The following is a 24295-nucleotide window of genomic DNA, read 5'->3' as shown; positions in this document are numbered from 1 at the left end:
TAGAGCTCGAAGGCTGGAACCCAGTAAACTCGCGATCACCAAGGCGGAGTTCCATACAATGGAACGCCTGGGTATTATTCGACGTTTGAATAGTCCTTGGTCCTCGCCATTACACATTGTTCCTATGCCGGGCGGTGGATGGCGACCATGCGGCGACTACAGACGCCTGAATGAGGCTACCACACCGGATCGGTACCCAATTCCTCACATTCAGGATTTTTCGGCCCATCTGGCAGGGAATTCCATCTTTTCCAAAGTTGACCTCGTCCGAGGCTATCATCAAGTGCCCGTGCATCCTCAGGACGTCCCCAAAACTGCCGTCATCACACCTTTCGGGCTCTTTGAGTTCCTTCGTATGCTGTTTGGGCTGAAGAATGCAGCACAAGCCTTCCAACGTCTCATGGATTCCGTGTTGCGCGATCTGCCGTTCATCTTCGTCTACCTAGACGACATCCTTATTGCCAGTAACAGCACGAAAGAACACATTATGCACTTGCGTGCCCTTTTTTCTCGTCTCAGCCAACATGGCCTTATTATCAACCCGGCCAAGTGCCAGTTTGGGTTACACAGCATTGATTTCCTGGGACACAGAATCACCTCAGAAGGCGCCGTCCCGCTGGCCACGAAGGTGGAAGCAGTCACCTCGTTCCCTCTTCCTCAGACCATCAGGGCCCTCCATGAATTTCTGGGAATGGTCAATTTTTATCATCGGTTCGTCCCCAAGGCGGCATTGTTGATGCAACCTTTGTACGAGGCCCTCAGAGGTAAATCGGGCAAAGACCCGATCGATTGGACACCCCAGATGGACCAGGCTTTCCTCGACACTAAGAACGCTTTGGCTGCTGCGACCATGTTGGCACATCCCCTTCCGGGCGCAACAATTGCCCTTACCACCGACGCATCTGATTATGCCATCGGGGCAGTACAGGAGCAGTGGGTCGATGGTACATGGCAACCACTGGCTTTCTTCAGCCGCCAATTGCGGAAGAACGAACGCAAGTATAGTACTTTTGATAGGGAGTTGTTGGCATTGTTTCTGGCCATCCGCCATTTTCGCTTCTTACTGGAAGGATGCCCATTCACGGCTTTTGTAGACCACAAGCCACTTACTTTGCGATGGCCAAGACAGCGGAACCATGGTCGGCACGGCAACAATGTCATCTTACGTACATATCTGAATTTACAACCGACATACAACATGTCTCGGGCAAAGACAACCTGGTGGCGGATTGTCTCTCCCGCGCCCCGCTCCACGCAGTACACCTGGGAGTCGACTCTGTTGGTTTGGCAAAAGAACAGAGGGCAGACCCTGAAGTGCAGGCATACTGGACCGCACCTTCCAGCTTACAAGTGGCTGATGTCAGTTTCCAGACCGCAGGGACCACACTCTTGTGTGACATCTCGATGGGCGTCCCACGTCCAATCATTCCAGTCGAATGGCGCAGGAGAATTTTCGACACTATCCACGGGTTGTCACACCCTGGCATGAGAGCGTCACAATGACTCATGGCAAAGAAATTCGTCTGGAAGGGCATGCATCTTGACGTCCGTGACTGGACCAATACCTGCGTGAGTTGCCAGAAGTCCAAGATACAACGCCATGTTAAGGCCCCAGTCGCCACTTTTCCGGTTCCGGAGCGTCGATTCGACCATGTGCACGTGGACCTGGTTGGTCCTCTCCCTTCCTCTCACGGGTACACTCACCTCCTCACTGTGGTAGACTGCACCACCAGGTGGCCAGAGGCAATTCCTTTGGTTGCCACCACAGCGGCAGACGTCTCCAGAGCCTTCATCTCGTCGTGGGTAGCTCGGTTCGGGGTACCAGCTGACATCTCCTCCGACCGGGGGCCTCAATTTACCTCTGAGCTTTGGAACGCCGTAGCTCAAGGTTTGGGCACCAAGCTTCATCGTACCACCGCCTACCATCCACAGGCAAATGGTCTGTGTGAAAGATTCCACAGGTCCCTTAAAGCCGCACTGCGTGCTAGTCTCTGTGGGCCTAGTTGGGTGGACAGGCTCCCTTGGGTGCTGCTAGGTCTTCGCACGGCGCCTAAGGACGACCTGCATTCTTCTTCAGCAGAGCTGGTTTACGGCCAACCACTCAGAGTGCCTGGCGATTTTCTTCCTCCTCACATGGAACCCTGGTCCCCAGCTCAGCAGCTCGTCAGCCACCAGGAAGCGGCTAGGAATTTCATCCCAGTGCCTACGTCGCATCATGTCCTGCAGCGCTCCCATGTCCCGGTGGATCTTAAGAGCGCAGAATACGCATTCATTCGGCAAGATGCTCGCAAAAACCCGCTCAAACCGCCTTACACAGGTCCATTTCGCGTCATCTCATCAGGTGACAAGTCCTTCACAGTCGACGTCGGCGGTAAGCCTGACCACATCTCCATCGACCGGTTGAAACCGGCGCATCTGGATCTGAGCGAACCAGTCGTATCCGCTCAGCCGCCTCGTCGTGGTCGTCCACCGTCGACTGCCGGTCCAGTACAGCCACAGTCATCTGCCGAGTCGCCAGTGCTCACCTCACCGGGTCGACCACAGCCGGCCTCCTCTTCTCCTCCGCCTGCGGCGTCATCCCAACCACAACCAACGGCCAGTTCGTCTTCTAGCGCTCCGTTCCAGCTGCCAGGGTATTGCAGTCGGTCAGACAGACTGGTCAGACAGACTCGTCAGACCCCCTTTTCGCCTTACCTTCTCTGTTAAAAGCAATTCTGGGGGCGGCGCATGTGGCGGAACCACCAGAGGATTACGGACAATTGTATATAACTCCTTTTACAGCAATGTAGTACGGCTGGGGGCTGCACCTTTAATGTATCTGTTAACTGTACTGGGGCTTCTTTCCTGTACTCCGCGTGATGACGTCATGCCATCCGTCACGTGATCTCTCAACGGCGGGAAGAACGTGATGACGTCATGACGTCAGAGCTCGGAACCTTCTAGCAGTTGAGCTCGGAACCTGCTAGCAGTTGAGCTCGGAACCTTCTAGCAGTTTCCAGAGAGGCTTTCAAGCAGACCAGATCTATTGGCATTGTATCCTACAGTTTCCTGTACAGCTTCGTTTGTTCATTAAATTTTATTGTTTTTGATCTGAGTCGATCTCAATTCTTCGGCTAGGAACCCCAGTTCCTACAAGTGCAACATTCCCTCAGTACTGCCCTAGAGTGTCAGCCTCGATTAGGTGCTGGAACTCTGAAGTAATAGTGAAAGCACGACATTTGGTCTTGGTTCCCCCAGGCCAGAGAGAGGAGGAACGAAAGGTCAGCTTTCCTGATTGTTATCCAGTAACTGTTGCTGGAAAATGTACATGTCCAGATGTAAGATGAGGACTGGACTGGACTGACCTGTGGTGAAACACTCATGCATGAAGAATAGCCAATTGTGTGGGGTACCAGATGTCTGCCAGTGCCTGTGGATCCAGAATATGAGACACTATTGTTGGGAAAGGATGTTGTGGTTGAGAGAAGGGTATAAAATTGGGGGCAAAATTGCCAGACACTTCTTTCTATCTTTCTATCCATCTATCTATCTATCGATCTATATATTATCCATATAAAAGGATACTTCTGTCTGTCATTCCGTCTGTCTGTCTTTCTGTCTTGAATTAACTCGAAAGTTATAGAGCGTACCTACACGTGCGTTACGTCGAAAGAAAGCTGACGATTCCAGAACTGTCCTAAGCGTATGTACGTTTCGGCCGGACAAAAATTGCGCCCGCGGTATCCAAAAAACGTTCAACATTCCGCTCATTATCCGCTCATTAGCATCGAGTGATGTCGAGGTCGACCAATCGTACGGCGGGTTCCTGGCGTGTGCGGCCGGGCCCTCCTACGGTCGAGTGACGGGATGATTGACCAATCCTACGCTTCGGTGACCTGACGGTCCACCAATCGGTGCCTGTGTGGGCGGGCCTTATCGTTCTGAACCGAGGTGAGTCGCCGCCATCTTGATTCCAAACTTTTCCTTTCTTTTTCCCGCTTTCTGCATCTTTAAAAAAAAAAGTTCCTTTTAAAACAGAAATTCTTCTAAAAAAAAAAGTTAATTACTTTCAGAAATTGTTTTTAAAAAAGTTAATTACTTTCTAAATCTTTTATCTAATCTCATTAATTTTCCTACCTTTCCCCGTTTTTGCAGGAAGGCCTCTAAGCCTGGGCGTCTGTTGCCAGCCATGCTGGACCCTAGGCAATTGTTTTCTGGCAAGCTCCTCCCACCCCTCAACCCCCCCCCCTTTCAGGCTCCCCCATCACGTGATGGTTGACCAATCCTATGGCGTGTGTGGGCGGGGCCTGATGCTTAATAAGACAGAATAAATAAAAGTTACTTTAGTCTTCGCGAGCACTGGAGTGACTGCAGCAACTATTGCAACGTAAGTGAAGAGATAGAGAATAAATAATTCTGTTTTTATATCTTCTAACTTTATATCTTCTTTCCTTAAAAACTTTCGGCTTTTGTATATCTTCTAACTTTATATCTTCTTTCCTTAAAAAACTTTTGGTTTTCAAAAGGCGAAAGTTTTTTAAGGAAAGAAGATATTAAGTTAGAAGATATACAAAAGGCGAAAGTTTCTTAAGGAAAGAACATATAAAGTTAGAAGATTTCCGATTTTGTACCTTGCAGCTACTTTTTTTTTTAAAGTAAAGAAATTTTGCAGTTTTTAATTAAGACATTTTTTTTTTCCGTGCTTCCAACCGACATGAGAAAATGGCCGCCGGCTTCTTCACACACCTTCAAGGCTGGCCGCACCCGCCCTGAAGGCTGGCAGACAGCTTTTTTTTCTTTCTGGCCCCGCCCCCTCTCAAGGGTTAACCCGGCAACCGGCTCTGGAGATCGGGAGGGGAGGAGGGTTACCCCGGCAACTGGGCCTGGCCATCTTTCATCCTGGCAGCAGTTCAATGCAGCGACACCACAGCGCCATATTTGATCCTGGCGGCACGACAATTTCCTCGTGACGCCATCTTTGATCATGGCGGAACTTCAATGTGGGCCCGAACAGCACAATCTTTAGTCTGGGCTTCCCGGTTTCTTCCTCCCTCCCTCTCTCTCCCCCCCCCCCTCCCTCCCTCTCTCTCTCTCCCCCCCCCCTCCCTCCCTCTCTCTCTCTCCCCCCCTCCCCCTCCCTCTCTCTCTCCCCCTCCCTCTCTCTCCCCCCCTCCTCTCTCTCTCCCCCCCTCCTCTCTCTCTCCCCCCCTCCCTCTCTCTCCCCCCTCTCTCCCTGCCCCCCTCCTCCTCCCCTCTCCCTCCTCCCCTCCCTCCTCCCTCCCTCCTCCTCCCTCCTCCCCCTCCCTCCCTCTCCCTCCACCCTCCCTGCCCTTCCCCCCCTCCCCCCGTCTTCCCCTCCCTCCCCCCCCCTCCCTCCCTCTCCCTCCACCCTCCCTGCCCTTCCCCCCCTCCCCCCGTCTTCCCCTCCCTCCCTCCCTCCCCCCCGTCTTCCCCTCCCTCCCCCCAGTCGCTCTCTCTCTTCCCCCCCAGTCGATCTCTCTCTCTCTCTTCCAACAACAACATGCCTTTGAAAAAGCCTTGGCACCGCTGGGCACTCCAGCTAGTCTATCTGTATATCAAGGCTTTTTTAAATGAAATAGGAAATTCTAGCAATGAGCACCTGGCCAGTCTTTCCATGCTTCATCATATCTATATATTAAAAATCTTACATATGGTGCGCATTTCCTTTATATGTTAACTGTACTTCCTGTGTCATGCTTTTATAATGGAATAATCCACATATCAATATGCCACAATTAAAAAAAAAAACAATGTCACATTTTATAATGAGAAAACGTTATGGCAATGTCCACAATCTCTGTTTATTGATGGACTAATCAAATCACTCTCAAATCTTTTTGAAAATAGTTGCATTACCATTTTTCCCCTCAGGAAGTAAAATTTCTATCATCTAAAATAATGGCCCAGAAATTCGGGTCGCAGGCTTCCCACGGGTACAAGCCTCCGACCTGCACTTATCTAGCGCACCAGCCATTGAGCTGTGGGCCCGTGTGGGATTCCGATCCTGGGCCTGCTCCAACTGCTGGCGCACAGTGCTTGCGTATCCCAGGGGCGCAGTTAGTTCGATGCGTCCCCTGGGATCATGTGGGCCATGGAGAGCCAATGGTAGCAGGGAAATGCCCATTCATAAAATTGACAGGTAGAGCTGTCAAAACTATAAATACTATAAGCCCCAAAACAACACTAAAACTTCAAATAAATTATTTTTAAATCACATTTTAAAAATAACTATAAATTACATTAAATAACTATTTTAAACAATAATTTAAATTTTTGAAAAAAATAATTTTATATTCTAACGGGGCTAAAAATAAACTTACCTTGCTTTAAAGTATTTAAAAATAATAAACCTGTGGAAAAAATGTTTTAATTTTAATTAATTGACCACTTACCTTTTAAAATGCAGGCCTTACGCCTGTTTTTTACATTTCTAAAATCTAAAGACTTACCCTCACGGGAAAACCTGTAAAAAAAAACCTAAGTTCAAAGCGCACACGCAGACTCCCGCGCGCATGTGTTCGACCTCTGAACCCCTGCTTTCAGAGGAACAGAAGTGCCGGTTTCCCGCGCATGCGCAGTGCATGCAAGAAACTGGCACTTCCATCGTGCCCACGCGTGAGTACCCCGTGCGTACTCACCCGTGGAGACCTGAATTTCTGGGCCATTATCTTTTATGTCTTTTAATATCATTATTAAAAAGTTTTACCGGTTGCAAGATTTCCCAAAAGCCTGGGCTTTGATGTGATATTTTCGCCCAAGGTAGTGACTCTATTCACTTATCGCCAATTGTGCAGTTTAAACATGGTCAGTATCCACAATTTCCCAGGAATTATTTGAAGGGCAGTTGAAGCTAGAGGACAAATTCCAAAAACTTAATTCGGGTACAATTTGAATGGAGCATTTTTTTTAATTTTTTTTTAAAGAGTGTGCGTGTGCCTAAATCCCAAAGCCATCCCACAGTGCTCCGCAGGACGAGGACCATCCCCCTGTGCTACCAAAGCCCCAGACTGTCCCCAGTGCAGCATAATACTAATCCCCCCCTCCCCCAATCTAGTACTGCTAAATATCAGGGGGTATAATTTCCACAGGGGTTCTCCGAATCTCCCGTTTGTGTCCTTCTGTCAGGGCTTCTGCCAACCTTCTGCCGAAGTTATGGCTGGCAGATCAGGAGATCTCCGCAGAAATCCTACCCCCAGATATCTAACCCCAAGTGGTATGTCTTGTTATGTAATCCTAGCTTTAAAACCGATAAGGGACAAAAATTAAACACATTATGGCTGGAATTTTCCCATTTGAAAAAAACAGGTGGGTTTGGAGTGTGGGGGCAGTTAAATTGTTAAAAATGGGATTCCCGGCCTGATCCCGCCTCCAACCCGCCCACTTCAGTTTTGCCGGAGTTGGGACAGGGGGTGGGCAACCAACCCGCTCCCTGGGGGCGTTACCTCAATTTAAATATTGTAATGAGGCTGGAAACCTCTATTTTCCCCTCCATTTTGAATTTAACTGCCTGTGGACGGGTTTCACACAATTCGTGAAGGCTGGCAGTGAAACCGAGGCAGGAACTGCTGCATCCAGGAGGTAAGTGGATTTATACCTACCTCTTGGATCCAGGGTCCCTGCCTAACCCACCGCCCCCCCCCCCCCACGAGGCCTCCAATCACCTTTCCCAGGCCTCCTCCCCCAGCCACCCCCCCCACCCCAAACAATGATGATGATAAGGCCAGCCACGATATTCCAGTGGCCGGCCCCAATCCGCCGCCCCTTCCCGCGATCCCCAATCCACTCCCCCCCCCCCCAGCGATCCCCACTTGCCTGCCAATCCCCAACCTCCCTGACCACCCCCCATCAATTGCCGATCCCCGACCTCCCTGATCCCCAATCCCCTGCCGATCCTGCTCCCGCCGATCCTCTCTACCCCCTCCTGATTTCTCCCCTGCCAACCCCCCCCTCACCGATTGCCGACCCCCTCCCGTGATCCCTCCCCTAAACCGACCCCTCGCAACTGAGGCCAACCCACCCGCAGCCAGCCAGCCGCTCAAGCTGGCTGGCTGCAGGCGGGAAACCAAGGCCTCACATTCAAATTAAGCCCTGCCGGTAAAGTCGGCAGGGCCTGCGGGAAACCCAGCCTCCTGTGTTCCCCGCCTGCCTCGGATCCCCCGCCCCCAACCCACCTCCCCAAAGAAAATTCCAGCTATAGGTAAAGAATGATATGTAAAATAAAGGCCACTCATTTACAGTTTGAATGAATAATGTCATAGAATTCAATCACCAAAGCACTAGGAAAAATCCCAGAATACCATTCAATGAAAATAGAATTGAAGTTGTTCAATCTCTGTAAATCAGTGGTCCTGATGTTATCTCCCACATGGCATAAACACCCCTATTGTTATGAAACAGCAAATCCTCCAACTAACTGTGAGGAACTCCATGGGAGATCTGAAATGAAAATGCAAATTCTGAAAGTCTGAAATGAAAGCACAATATGCTAGAAACACCCAGCAGGTACTCAGCATTTATAAAGAGAAAAGGCAGGTTAACGTTTGGAGTGTAGACCTGTGCTAATGAGGGGCCTACGCCAAAATAAATGTTAACCTGCCTTGTGTCTTTATAAGTGCTGTGTATTTCCAGCAATTACTGTTTTTGTTTTATGCATTAGCTTTGCTTTAGGGAGAACAATAATGAAAGGTAATGAACAAGAGCACCTCTTTTGCATTCTGTTGTCTAGGTGAAAGAACCTGTGACATGCTGACGTACTAAAAAGAGATTGCTCTGTGATTTTATGCATGGAGGATCCCGCATGCCTGCAGTGAATTGACAAATCACAAATCAGTGATTCTTTCTGTAGGGTGCTCTCCATTGCCATGGTTACATCTTTCTCTTATTAATACTGCAAGCTGGTATGTGAATCCTTGGCCGCTGTGGGGCTTACACAGCTGTTACTGAACGGCATTTTGATGTGTTGAAAAATCCAACACACAGATTAAGCGTGGTACAGTAGTCATTTCCTGGATTAAAATAGTTAGATGAATGAAATTGCACTTTTAATTGGGAGAGGCAGTGGCCGTTAATATAATAGCATAACCTCAGGTCCTGAACTGTTTTTCTCATTCGCAGCTGTCTTTTGTCGCTGATGCCCGTCCATCAGACATCGCTTCCTTTGGGCAACACATTTCCCAGACCTGGTATTTTAAGGGTAATTGTCTGACTCAGGAAGCCTCATCTGCCGCGAGCCAATATCGAGAGCTATGCTGCATGCGATTTTCATATTGCTGATCAATGAGCATCGCGCACCTGGATTTCTAACAGGTCAAAGGCCAGCAGGGTTCCCTGCCAGTCCATAATTCTGTTTTCTATTTTGATCAATGGCTTTGGTAATTGTGTGTTCAAATTCAGTTTATTGCTGAAAATTATCACACAGATCCTCTGCTGGCTTTGTGGGGTGCCTGGTGTGGTACTGAGACATTTGGAGCAAGAAGGTCCCAGTTTCAATCCCTGGATTCTGCTGAATCAGCTGATCTCTGTTGGGGTGGCGATTGGTTTCTACACTTGACAGCAGCATCCCTGGATGAGGGAGGACATTTATTTTCCCCCAAAGCTCCCAATCCCGATTGTCATCCAATGACTCTTGTGTGTGGCTTTTGTATGAAGACAGGATCAGGTGGGCTGTGCTGGCTGCCCCCTACAGGTGATTACCCTGCTGGCACTCACTATCTTGGCTAACTTATGAAGAATGGCTAATTCAAGGAGATACCAGCCTCTTTGGACAGGGGGTAATTCTTCCTTCATATTGATGGCAGTGATTAACATTGCACAGGACTGAAGCAGATTCTCTAATTTCCCATTTCAGTATAAATCCACCATAGCCAGGATATTGTGGTGGAGCCACTAAGGGACTCCGATCAGTTGTATATAATTCCCTTTAATAATATGTTGGCTGTAGCCTGAGTCTGTATCTTTGTTTTCACTGTTTACATGTACAGAGCGCGATCACTTCAATAGCGCGGGCAAACGCGATGACGTCACGCCGTTCATCACGTGATCCCCCACCAGCGGGAAAAACGTGATGACGTCATGACGTCAGCCATGGGACCGCCCTAGCAGTCCTCGTGGAGCCTCTGAACTGACTAGACCTATATTCGATGTTCTCCTGTAGTTATCTGTTAAACTCTGTTACTTATCATTAAACCTCGTTGATTTGATCGCCTGAGTGGGCCTCAGTCTTTTGGATAGGAACTAGACATTCCTACATTGGTGACCCCGACTTTTGCAAACAGTTTTCGCAGAAGTTACCGAACATGGAATTGAACGCCGTTGCTTTAAAGCTACCACAGTTCTGGGAGCAACAGCCAGCCGCGTGGTTCATCCAGGCTGAAGCCCAGTTCGCCATCAGGAATATCGTTGCGGATCAGACCCGTTATTATCACATGGTCTCCGCCCTCAACAGCGCCACAGCCTCGCGGATCGTCAGCCTGCTTGGCAATCCACCAGAAGACCGCAAGTATGATACGATAAAGGCGCGGTTGTTACAGGTCTTCGGGCTCACGAAGTCGGGGCACACCCGCCGGCTGCTCAATCTGCCCGGCCTCGGGGACTCCAAGCCGTCCGAGCTCATGAGCCAAATGCTCACGCTCCTGGGCTCCGAACCGGAATGCTTCCTCTTCAGGGAGGTTTTCCTCAGTAGGCTACCGGAGCAAGTTCAAGCTGCCCTAGCCAGGTCGGAAGTCACCGACTGCGCAGAGTTGGCTGCCGATGCAGACAAGATCTTCGCGGTGACACAGCAGTGCTGCGCTGCCACGAGGCGCCCATCCCCCACGGACGCCTCTCCAGCCCCTCAACCTGCGGGGTTATGCTTCTACCACGCCCGTTTTGGCGCGAAAGCAAGATGCTGCCGCCCTCCCTGCAGCTTTTCGCTCAACAAAAAAAAACAGCAGCCACCCTGTCGAAGGAGGACCGGTTATAACGAGCGCCCCGCGGCTGCGCTGGCAATCGGTAATTCGGGAAAACTCCTCTTCATCAACGATTCCCTATCTGGTCAACGTTTCCTTTGTGACACCGGGGCGCAGTGTAGCATCCTACCCGTGTCCAATCTTGATCTACAAGTTGGGGGGCACGGCCCCTCCCTCCAGGCAGCTAATGGCGGGGCCATTCGGACCTTCGGAAGCCGACGGGTCCAGGTGTGCTTCGGCAGCCAGCGGTTTTACTGGGATTTCATCACGGCCAAAGTCTCTCAAGCCATCCTCAGGGTGGATTTTTTGTGCACCAACGGGCTCCTGGTGGATGTACGGCACCGCCGGTTGATCAATGTGGCCACTTTTCACTCCATCCCGTGCTACTGCGGTAACACCATGGCGCGCACTGTCTCCTGCATGTCCCCACCTCCGGATGACTTCACTCGCCTCCTCGGAGATTTCCTAGACCTGACCAGGCCCACTTTCTCTTCCACGGCCACGAAACATGGTGTCGAACATCACATCACCACTACTGGCTCCCCGGTCTACGCACGGGCCCGGCGCCTCGAACCTGGCAAGGTCACGGCTGCGATAGCGGAGTTCGACACGATGGAGCGGCTACGGATTATTCGCCGGTCGAATAGTCCCTGGTCTTCACCTCTCCACATTGTTCTGAAACCCGATGGCGGCCTTGCGGCGACTACCGATGCCTGAACGACGCCACTACTCCTGATCGGTACCCGATCCCTCATTTTCAGGATTTCTCTGCACATTTGGCGGGAAATACCATTTTTTCAAAAGTCGACCTTGTCCGTGGCTACCACCAGGTCCCCGTACACCCGCAAGACGTCCTGAAAACTGCAGTCATCACCCCATTCGGTCTGTTTGAATTTCTGCGGATGCCGTTTGGATTGAAGAACGCTGCACAGGCTTTCCAGCGCTTGATGGACTCCATGCTTCAGGACCTCAAGTTTCTCTTCGTCTACCTCGACGACATCCTCATCGCCAGCCCTCATAAAGAGGAGCATATCTGCCATTTGCGCACCCTCTTTAGACGCCTCAGTCAACACGGCTTGATCATCAACCCGGCCAAGTGCCAGTTCGGCCTGCAGCAGATTGATTTTTTAGGTCATCGCATCACAACAGACGGTGCAATTCCCCTGCAAACGAAGGTGGAGGCAGTTACTTCGTTCCCGCGCTCGCAGTCGGTCAAGGCCCTGCAGGAGTTCCTCGGGATGGTAAATTTTTATCACCGGTTTATCCCTAATGCAGCTCTGCTTATGCAGCCCCTGTACGAGGCCCTCAAGGGCAAGTCCGGCAGGGATCCGATCAGCTGGACGGTCGAAATGGACCGGGCGTTCGGCGACACAAAAGGCGCTTTAGCCAACGCAACCATGCTGGCACACCCGCTGCCAGGTGCCACCATCGCCCTTACCACCGACGCATCAGACTACGCCATCGGCGCAGTGCAGGAACAGTGGGTGTATGGGACATGGCAATCGCTGGCGTTTTTCAGCCGTCGACTGCGGCGAAACGAACGAAAGTACAGCACGTTTGACCGGGAGTTGCTGGCCCTTTTTCTGGCCATCCGCCATTTCCAGTTCTTGCTAGAAGGACGTCCGTTCATGGCTTTTGTGGACCATAAGCCACTAACGTTCGCTATGGCCAAGACCGCCGAACCGTGGTCAGCTCGGCAACAACGTCAGCTGACGTTTATCTCAGAATTCACCACTGACATTCAGCATGTGTCCGGTAAGGACAACCTGGTGGCGGATTGCCTCTCCCGCGCGACCGTTCATGCAGTCCAGCTCAGCATCGACTATGTCCTCATGGCTGCGGATCAAGCCTCAGATCCGGAGGTCCAATCTTACAGAACCAACCCCTCTAGCTTCCAAGCGGCTGACGTCAAATTCCATGCCGCGGGCACTACGCTACTCTGCGACGTGTCTGTAGGAGATCCTCGCCCTATTGTCCCGGTCGCCTGGCGCGGAAAAGTTTTTGACGCCATACACGGGTTGTTGCACCCTGGCATGAAGGCCTCGCAACGGTTGATGTCGTCCAAATTCGGGTGGCGGGGCTTGCACATGGATGTTCGCGACTGGGCCAACACCTGTGTGGTCTGCCAAAAGGCCAAGGTGCAGCGTCATGTTAAGGCTCCATTGGCCACTTTCCCCGTCCTGGAACGTCGGTTTGATCATGTGCATGTGGACCTGGTGGGGCTACTTCCGCCTTCGCACGGGTTTACTCATCTTCTTACAACGGTGGACCGCACCACTCGATGGCCGGAGGTGGTTCCTCTGTCTTCCACCACTTCCGCAGACGTCGCCAGGGCATTCATCTCCTCTTGGGTCGCCCGCTTCAGGGTACCGGCAGACATCTCGTCCGATCGTGGGCTGCAGTTCTCTTCGGAGCTCTGGAACGCTGTGGCTCAGGGGCTCAGCGTCAAGCTACATCGCACCACTGCCTACCATCCACAGGCGAACGGCCTGTGCCAACGATTCCACAGGTCGCTCAAAGCCGCACTGCGAGCCAGCCTTCAAGGCGCGGGCTGGCTGGATAGGCTTCCATGGGGTCTTCGTACGGCACCTAAGGAGGATCTTCAATCATCCTCGGCGGAGCTTGTGTATGGCCAGCCGCTACGCGTACTAGGGGATTTCCTTCCGTCTCCAACAGAGCCATGGTCCGCGTCCCAGCAGCTCATCAGCCACCAGGAGGCAGCCAGAAGTTTCGCTCCAGTGCCTACGTCGCACCACGGTTTGCAGAGTTCCCACGTCCCAGCTGAGCTGAAGAACGCCGACTATGTGTTTATCCACCACGACGCTCATCAGGACCCGCTCAAACCCCCTTACACTGGTCCTTTCCATGTGATAGAGCCGGGAGACAAATCTTTTTCGGTCGATGTTGGAAGTAAACCGGACCACATTTCGGTTGACCGGTTGAAGCCTGCTCACTTGGACCTTGACCGCCCAGTCGAGATCGCACAACCGCCGAAACGTGGCCGACCGCCCACAGTTGCCGTACCAGATCAAAAGCAACCGCCCGCCAGCTCGCCCGCCGTCCATCGGCTTCCACTTCCAGGCTACAGAAGTCGATCTGACAGGCTTGTCAGGCCTCCTCGCCATTTTACTTTTGCTATTAAAGACAATTCTGCGGGGGGCGCATGTGGCAGAGCCACTAAGGGACTCCAATCAATTGTATATAGTTCCCTTTAATAATATGTTGGCTGCAGCCTGACTCTGTATCTTTGTTTTCACTGTTTACATGTACAGAGCGCGATCACATTAATAACGCGGGCAAATGCGATGACGTCACGCCGTTCATCACGTGATCCTCACCAGCGGGAAAAACGTGATGACGTCATGACGTCAGCCACGGGACCGCCCTAGCAGTCCTCGTGGAGCCTCCGAACTGACTAGACCTATATTCGATGTTCTCCTGTAGTTATCTGTTAAACTCTGTTACTTATCATTAAACCTCGTTGGTTTGATCGCCTGAGTGGACCTCAGTCTTTTGGATAGGAACTAGACATTCCTACAATATGACTTAAAATTACTGTCTAGACTACCATTAAACTTTCTAATTGATTATTAAGCCATACAATGGACACTTAGCAATTTATGTTTCCATAATTTACCTATCTTCTTGCATGAATAAAAGGACCAGGAAAAGACCATTAAGTCCAAACAGGTCCATCTGTTTTTCATACATCGACTGCACCTTCCTGCCTTCTCACCAATAAGAACTGAAGAATTTTTAGGTGCAGGAAAATGCATTTATGCAGATGCAGTTCAAATTGACACTTAGTCAGACTGTATCAGAAATGTGACCAAACTGAGTTGTACACTTTATTTTTATTTTTAAATCTGAATTTTCCATTTTGTATTAACAGACGAAGTAATCTGATTCCTGAGCCAGGTGGGATTGCCATATTTCAGAGCCCTGTTGTTGATTGCCCAGCTGTCCAGGCTCCTGAGTAGGACCTACAGTCATCCAGCACAGGTGGCCATTCAGCCCATTGTGCCTGAAAGAGCAGGGGAGTGGGACTGATTGAATAGCTCTTACCACTCCCCTGCTCTTTCCCCATAACCCTGCACGTTTCCCCCCTCAAGTATATCAAATTCCCTTTTGAAAGTTACTATTGAATCTTCTTCTACCACCTTTTCAGGCAGTGCATTCCAGATCATAACAACTCGCTGCATAAAAAATTCTCCTCATCACCCTTCTGGTTCCTTTGCCAATTACCTTAAATCTCTGTCCTGGAGTAGCTGTGGTTCTTCCCAATCAGCTGCAGACTGCTTTGCAAGCTAATGCCCTAATGGCTTAAGCATTCCTTGCTGGACAAGGAGCAGGATATTTACCAGTGCTCTGTGCTGGTAAACGGTATGGTAGTGCAGACATAATGTAATAGATACAACCAGCTGGAGAAGTGATTGATTCCTTAAAGGGCTTTTGGTTCAAAAATTCTGTTTGAATTAAACTCCAGCAGTTCTTCGACACAAACATGCAGCCCCGAAGCCTTAGCTGTGCCTAAGATCTCTGGATTTAGGTAAGTGAGGTGTGTCCCAACATGCCTGACATGGAGTAGGAACTCCATGTCAGGCAAACAGAAACTCTACCTGTGTGCTTTTCTCAGTGACTTGACTTAGAATTGTAATTGTTTTCTACATATGTCACGCACCCAGCTGCCCAAAGAAAAAAGGTGTAAAATATACATAACAGGATGGAGAACATAAACCCAGGACAAGGTTAGGACAATTGCAAGAAGTATTTCTGAACACTGATGGTAATCAACAGCTGGAATTGGTTGAGGCCGGGACACTAGGCTGATTAAGTCAGCGAGATGGTGTAACGGGAAGATGGTAAGGCTGGTATTCTGGAAGGATGGGATCAAATGGGTAGAAGGATCTTCATTTTAAACCTAACTTCAAACAATAGCAGTCTTCTGCACAGGAGGAGGTCATCCAACCGATTGTGCCTGTGCTGGCTCTTTTCTAGAGCAATCCAAATCTAATCCCACTCCCCTGCTCACTGCCCGTAACCCTGTATCTTACTCTGCCCCAAATGTTTATTGGCTCTTCCATTAAACGATGCTGCAATATCTTACGATCACATATTTTCCCACCTGTAGTGATGTTTCCCGGGATCGAGCAGCTCAGAGAATGGTCTAAAGTTGCACACGCTACTGTTTGCAGTGAGGTTGCTCAGGGCCACACAAAATTGACATCACTGGAGCAGCAATACAAGGAGAAAATTCTACAGGAGAGTCTCCAAACTAGGACTAAAATTAATGTCTTTTTAAAACAAAAGTAAAAGCTGAAGACACAGGCTGCTCAGAATCCAAAGCTACAGTCTGCTTGGTGCAGCCACCTGTAAAATGTCAGAATCATAGAAAGTTACAGCATGGAAGGAGGCCATTTTGGCCCATCGTGTCTGCACCGGCCAACAAAGAGCTATCCAGCCTAATCCCACTTCCCAGCTCTTGGTCCGTAGCCCTGCAGGTTAGAGCATCCCAAGTGCACATCCAAGTACTTTTTAAATGTGGTTAGGGTTCCTGCCTCTACCACCCTTTCAGGCAGTGAGTTCCAGATCCCCACAACCCTCTGGGTGAAGAAATTTCCCCTCAAATCCCCTCTAAACCTTCCCCCAATTACTTTAAATCTGTGCTCCCTGGTTTTTGACCCCTCTGCTAAGGGAAATAGGTCCTTTCTATCCACTTTATCTATGCCCCTCATAATTTTATACACCTCAATAAGGTCTCCCCTCAGCCTCCTCTGTTCCAAGGAAAACAGACTCAGCCTATCCAGTCTTTCCTCATAGCTAAGATTCTCTACTCCCAGAAACATCCTTGTAAATCTCTGTACCCTCGCTAGTGCAATCACACCTTTCCTGTCACATCAGCCCTGACAGAATGGCAGGAAGGTTGCTGTGCCTGAAATTCATATTAAAAAGTAAAGAATTTACAACTTTACCACCAACATGGTCAATTTAAAGTAATTTAAATTGCTTTAAATTGAAATGAAAACTATGCAAACCTTCACAAATTGCCAAGGCTATATGTACCATTATTATCTACTCCTTTATTACAGGTCAATGGATTGCTCAGCAGAATTAACGCTATGGCATCTTTCACTGTGTTTCAAAAAATGGGGGAATAAAATGCATCCTCGGTCATGTTCAACAAGTTCAGACCATAACCTCTGCCCCTATTTTTTTAGATGGTAGCTGTTGATGATTCAGCCATTCCCATTTACACCTCTTCTGGACTCATCTTTTGTTTCTTTACTTGTCCCATTACCATCTCCCTTTGCTATGTACAATCATACCTTTTGTCATTTAATCACTCCTGCCTTCTACCCTATCACAGACCTTCCCGTTTGTTCTTTCCTCCTCTCCCCCTTTCTCTGCCCCCGCACTTGCTTAAAAGCTGTTACATCTCTAACTTTTTCCAGTTCTGATGATAGATCATCGACTTGAAACTTTGGCCCAGAAATTCGGGTCGGAGGCTTCCCGCGTGCAAGCCTCCGACCTGCACTTACCTAGCGCGCCAGCCGTTGAGCTGTGGGCCCGCATGGGATTCCGATCCTGGGCCTGCTCTAACTGCCGGCGCACAGTGCTTGCATATCCCAGGGGCGCAGTTAGTTCGATGCATCCCCTGGGATCATGTGGGCCATGGAGAGCCAATGGTAGCAGGGAAATGCCCATTCATAAAATTGACAGGAAGAGCTGTCAAAACTATAAATACTATAAGCCCCAAAACAACACTAAAACTTCAAATAATTTTTTTTTTTTTTAAATCACATTTTTAAAATAACTATAAATTACATAAAATAACTATTTTAAACAATAATTTAAAGTTTTGAAAAAATTAATTACATCTTTTAACAGGGCTAAAAATGAACTTACCTTTCTTTAAAGTATTTAAAAATAATAAACCTGTGGAAAAAATGTTTTAATTTTAATTAATTCACCACTTACCTTGTTAAAAGCAGGCCTTGCACCTGCTTTTTACATGTGTAACTCCTGGAGACTTACCCTCCTGGAGAAACCTGCAAAAAAAAACGTAAGTTCCATGTGCACGCGCTGCCTCTCCGGTGTACGCGTTCGACCTCTGAACCCCTTCCTTTAAGGGAACAAAAGTTCCAGTTTCCCGCGCATGCGCAGTGCATGCACGAAACCGGCACTTCCGTTGGGCCTACGGGTGAGTACCCCGTGCGTACTCACCCATGGAGACCCGGATTTCTGGGCCGTTAACTCTGTTTCTCCACAGATGCTGCCTGACCTGCTGAGTATTTCCAGCATTTTCTGTTTTATTTTCATATTTCCAGCATCTGCAGTTTTTTGCTTTTATTGTCATTGTTTCATACTGAGTGCTTTAAAAAACAAGAAAGGCTGTGTATGTGTGTCTGTGCATGTACGCATGCTTGTGAGATTGAGAGAGATAAAGGTAACCATGTATTGATTACATAGATGACACTTTTATTGTAGCTTTTGTTTTCTGTTCTCTAAACTTCAGAAAGTGTATTAAGCCGAGAGAGGGAAAGAGAGACCGAGAAAGAAAAGGGGAGAGAAACAGATTGATGTTCAGGTTAATATTAATTACATTTTGAAAAGAAAATATCAGTTGGATTTTGAGGCCATCTAATTATCTTAATTGTATTTTGTTGACAATTATAGAAGATAATTGCTAATACCTGAGACATAGAGAGAGAGAGAGTGAAAGAGAGAGGTGGGGGTGGGGGGGAAGAAACATAAAGATATGGAGGGACAGACAGACAAAGTGTTTTTCATCATTTTAATTTGATTTCTTTTTTGGAAGAAAGTTTAATTTGAAAGCAAACAAAACCTCTTTGGAGGAAACGGATGGGGAGGAGGGAAATGAGTTGAGGGGGCCTTTGCATCTTGGCACTCACCTGCATAGGGAAGGGTGAGTGGATGGAGAATTAGGGGTAAGGTAAGTGAGAGCAGAGTGAAGGTGGGAAGGATACCGGGATTGAGTGAGTAGTTCAAACGTGAAGAAATAGGGGTAGTGATGGGTAGGAAGGGGTAATGGGAAGGTCAAGGGGTCGGGGGCATGATGGGTGAGGGATGCATAAGTGAATAAGGGAGGAGATGACATATTATGTGCAATGTCATAAGAGATTGGCTAGCGTAAAAAATAAAAGTCTCTCTCTTCCAATAACTATCTTTATGCTGTCTTCCACTTCAGTTCCTCCCACCTGCCTCTGACTTTCTCTTTCTCTTGCATTCTTTCTTCTCTCTCTCTTGCAGATTTTATCTCATGCTGTCTGTCTCTCTCTCTATGGCTCTCACACTTGCTTTACTTATTGTCTCTGAAGAGCAGGAACTCTGCCTGATTTTCTTCTATTGTGTAGTGCAGAGATCTATATCAGTGCTCCTTCATCAAGGAGAAATGAAAACAAAGGAAAAAACCTTCACTTCTCATGCTGGTCCACTGTAATATTGAGAGTGACGCTGTTCTCAGTTTTAAAGCTTTCCATTCCACCCCCCCTATTCTTTTTTCCAGTTTCTGAACTACTTCAATATACACTTTTTGTTTTCCTTTTAATAATTGTGTTTCTCACCTGTATCAGTTGCCTGAGGTAGATCTTGTGAATATTAATATCACTATGTTTTGACCGTCTCTATGTCTGGTGGAAGATCTGTCTCAGCTCAGATGATTATAATTGGGCCCAGGATCAGACGTGGACAGAAAAGTATATAGAGTACTGGGCCTGGGTACTGGAACAGGGGTGGGCCCAAGCCTGGGGAGTAGAGCAGAGATGGACCCAAGAATGAGCTGGGGGACTGATCCATTAGAGCCAGCAGTAGAGCTGCATCTCCCAGGATAACTTTGGGAGGGAGTGGGTACAGAGCCACTGGAGCCTCAGGAAGGATGGAATCATGTGCACATTCAGTTGGCCTTCTGCACCTGTATATTCATTCTTCACATCAGGCCTGAATTGAGCCAAACCCTCAAGTCCAGGGGTGTGAGGTCTGGTGTTGTCTGCTGGTGGGGATGGCCAATACTGTCATTATATGTGTGGGGGATGGGAGAGGCATCAGTGCAACTAAAAGGTGCAGGGAATGATAGAGATAAGTATGTGATTTTCTTTGTAAATTATTGATTTTTTTAATGTGTTAAATATTTTATTATTCTGTTTAGGCTTATATGCTGGGGTAGGTTTAGTACTGTCATGGTAGCTGTATGATGGAGACTTTTGTTGTGAAATTCAGTCATTTATTGTAACTGAATCAATTAGAAATAATGTTACAGAGATGGTCTGGAACCTGATTGGTGCCCAGTGGCATGCTTCTGACATCTGGTTGGTTTTTGGTTCTTTGATTAGATTGGGTGATTGGGAAGTGGCCTTTGAGACCTGGTTGGCTGAAGTTCTTGGTTTTCAAGGTTTGAAGGGAAATATTCTGTTTTTTCTGATCTAGTTAATGGAAAGGAAGAAACTCTGTGATGGTACATTTGTACACCTGTGAGTTTTAATGATACAGATAGACAATGTATTATGGTTTACGTCATGGAAGGGCATAAAAGTCATATCATATTATGGTGATATATATATACTTAAATAACAACAGAAAATGCTGGAAATACTCAGCAGGCCAGGCAGCATCCGTGGAGAGAGAAACAGATGCTGCCTAGCCTGCTGAGTATTTCCAGCATTTTCTGTTGTTATTTAAGATTTCCAGCATCCACAATATTTTGCTATTGTGTCATATATATATTTATTCATTTAGAAGTAGTTCATAGATTTTGCCAACAACAATTTATTTTGAAAGCACCATTTTAACTTCCAAATCGTAGAGAAGCAGCACTTATTCATGCATAGATTATTAAAATTAAGTGATCTAGTGGCATAAGAGAAAACAGTAAAGCACAGCAAAAGCCTATGCTTATTTTGTCCCTAAATTTTGCTTTGGAAGCTGAAACACCCCCTTCTTTTCTCCCCTTTCTGGGTGTGTACATTTCACCAAACAACCCTGTCAGAGAGGACAGGCAAGCAGCCTGCTCTTAGACCTCCATCAGTGGTCACTAACACAAGAACATGATTGGACTTTGTAACACAAGGATTATACAGTCTGAGGTCACTCAGTGGTGTGTTATTTTGTATATCACTGCTCCTCATACATTATAAACTCTTTCTGCCCCGGTGAGCTACTTCAAGCTGTCGATGTTTGTGTCACTTTCTCTGTAATTTTGACTTGTTTACCCAACTGTATTCATTGTGTGGAACAGACTTCCAGGTAGAGTAACAGAAGCAAGAATCCCGGAATCAACTGAAGACCATTTAGATGCTACAATGGGGGAATGTTAGGATCTCTTTGGATGGTTGAATTAAGATTGGCCAAATGGCGTTCCTTAACTGTAAATATCTTGTTTCACACAACTGCCAGTGTTAGGTGGAGACAAATCCATTGCTCTCTTTGTATATTTACATTTAGTTCAATGAAAAATACATAATAGGTCATTTTATTTATTTCCATTTTTCTTAGATTGTCATTCAATTTTACATTTTTGGTTCAGAAAAGGAAATATCTTTTTATCTTTCTCTCTGGGTTCTTGGTCCCAGGTGGGGTGGCAGTTGAAGAACCTCGTCAACGCACTCAGAGAAGATCCCAATGGGGTCATATTGACTTTGAAAAAACGACCACAGAACACACTCACTTCCGCCCCTGCTCTGCTAAAGAATGTGAGATGGAAACCCTTAGCCTTACAGGTAAACTGAGTCCTCATTAAGTTGCAGTCCGATGCCCTCAAATTGAGGTTCAGTCGGCATGACAAATGTGGCCGATAAAAATGCTGAAAAGTTAAATTCGAACACGGATGGATAAATGACTTGCTAAGTGCACCATGGTAACTAATGACAAAGCTTGCCTGCATGAATTCTATTTTTAGACAAGTTTTTCTGTCTCATTTAAAATGCAGATCAACGGTCATCATATTTACCCTTTCCTTTCTAACTGAGGAAATGTATAGCAGTTTTTTTTGCAATCTTTCAATGAATCACGCAGCCATTCTATTATAAGCTAATGTTGTGTTCCTTTTTATTAATAATAGTTGATACTGAGTGAGGTTTCAAACCCAGTCTGGACCCTCTTGTCTCGCAATCTCTGCTGTACTAGACAGCCACGCTACTGCATTTTTATGTTATCTTAATATATTTCTAAATTACCCCAAATCTTAATAAACCAAGTTAGGTAACAAGTTGTTACACATTTGAATGACAGTATAGTAACTCAATTTAATGACTCATTTATTTCCCTCTAGGAAGCTCAACATTTAAAGACTGTTGTTTCACTTGAGACTAAAACATCCATAATGTATCTTTATAATGCTTTGCTACTTTGTAACACCCAGATCATTTCTCATTTAAAAGATGTTCTTCATAAACTCTATTTTTTTTAAATGCAGAAATATGCTGCAGTAATAAAGGGAGCAGGTCTCATTCAATTACTGAACTCATCATTTAAAGCTGTCCTGGAGTGATTTTAGTGCTCACTTTAATAAGCATATTGGCTCTCCCTTGCGGCAGCAAATATCATATTGCGGAAAGAAACAATTCGGTATAAACTTGGGTCGCATTTACCAAAGGATGAAGTTGCATTCACATGGTGCTTTGTCACATCTCTCAGAAATGTCCCAAAGTGCATCAAATAAACTGACATTTTACCCCTGTCCAACAAAATAAAAGCAGCAAGTTAATTGTGTATGTAGTCCTGTGGACAGCCTAGTCTACTCTGGTTGCTATGTATAGCGACATTGTAAGTACATTTGTGAAGGTTTCCTTGGTCTGCTACTTCTAATGAGACTATTCTTTCAGAAAGTGTTCAGAAATACTGACAGAGGAAATTTTCACAAATGTATTACATCTAACAGCGGGAGAAATTCTTACTCCCTGACATGTCTTGCAGTGTTACCCCAGCCCCTGTCAATTGTCAACTGGGTGAGATGCTTTTCTGCATGAAGTAAATCTCAGGTACTAATTAAGGGAAAATGAGATAAATGATGGGCTGATGCAGCAATGTAGGAGGTTCACTTAATCCAAATATTATATTAAAACTGTTGGGGTAAAAGAGAAGTCTTCCCTCCTCTCAAGCGAACCCCATGAAATAAGGGGTCGACACCTACCCTATAGCGACCACGAATTCACCAGACGGACACCTTCGATAAGTTTCATGATCTATATTCAAGCATATGCAGGGGGAACAGCTCAGTCTCAGCCGCCCGAGAAATAATTCTTCCACCGAGTATCAAATACATACAGCAATTATACCTAACTTGGGGCGTGCACCCCTCGTGCATGACCCTTCTACGATCATCGATTGGTGTATAGTTTATTAGAGGGGCTGCATCCATTCATTGCCCCTTATAAGAAAGGTTGCTGAATGGTTCGCAGAGACCCATCTCTACAACATTAGCATGCTAACTTATCTGTTTCTACTCTGGTCATGAGGTGCTTACCTCATTCGATTAGAATCTGGTTTTTTTGCCTTATCTATTCGTTCTACATTCCTAAGCAAGGACAGGAGACAAGCTTACTAGCCTTATTGTTTCTACTAACTTTAATTCTAGATATTTTGTCCCCTTACAAAAACAAATATAATTTGGGGGTAATTTAGTGATGAGTAAAATTAAACTGACTCAAAGCATCTTTGCCATTTTTTTTAGTATTATAATGTCTAATGGCTTAATACATCAAGCACACATAAAACTTATGTAGATTTTAATTTTACATTAGCTATACCATTATCATCAATACTACTACAGAAGTGAGGCCTGAGGTTAAAGCATCTGAACCTGGAAATGGCTGTTTGCAAAATGAGTAGTTGAACAGTTCCCCTATCCGCTGTTCTAACAGAGGTGTTATGCATTTATAATCACTGGGTTAGTGCCTGTTTTACAATAGTGGACAAAAGAATGTCACATCAATATTTTTGGCACTAATCTGCTCATATCACCCAGCAGTCATTTCTAGGCTTTGTTTTCCAAGAACAACTACAACCAATGGTGATGACTAAATAACAACTCTGGCAAAACAAACCCTCTTTCAATAAATATTACAACCCCTGTAGTGCTTTTTAATGGATTGATCGGATTAAAGTTGTGAATGTTTCCTAGCTCAAATAATTGGGTTCAAACATCATGTCATTTTAGTTTTACAAATACAAATGAAACTGCTAAATATATCAATGTCCAATATTTTATGGAATTGAATGAATTCTTTATAGCATAATTCTACAGAGCAGACTGCTGGTTGTCATGTTTACAGCTTTTCCCAGGTTTGTTGGAACAGGATTTATCATCAGAGGTGCTAGTCTAACATCTGCTGCCC

At 46.9% G+C, this 24295-nt stretch overlaps 1 protein-coding gene across 3 annotated transcripts in view; it reads left to right on the top strand.

Moving 5' to 3' along the window:
• The window catches only part of LOC147124941 (connector enhancer of kinase suppressor of ras 2), a 1271510-nt gene that overhangs the window by 871482 nt on the left and 375733 nt on the right, over positions 1-24295 (top strand). For all 3 annotated transcript variants that reach the window (XM_085995047.1, XM_085995029.1, XM_085995038.1), the window contains exon 9: positions 21533-21679. In XM_085995047.1, the coding sequence (XP_085851173.1) occupies positions 21533-21679 (147 nt within the window). The remainder of the gene's footprint in view (positions 1-21532; positions 21680-24295) is intronic.

This window comes from Somniosus microcephalus, chromosome 1, assembly GCF_052327205.1.
Source record: "Somniosus microcephalus isolate GS21.2 chromosome 1, FLI_Smic_1.0, whole genome shotgun sequence".
NCBI classification, from domain to species: Eukaryota; Metazoa; Chordata; class Chondrichthyes; order Squaliformes; family Somniosidae; genus Somniosus; species Somniosus microcephalus.
The sequence above is the reverse complement of the archived record's forward strand: the minus strand, read 5'-3'. Positions and strand labels throughout refer to the sequence as shown.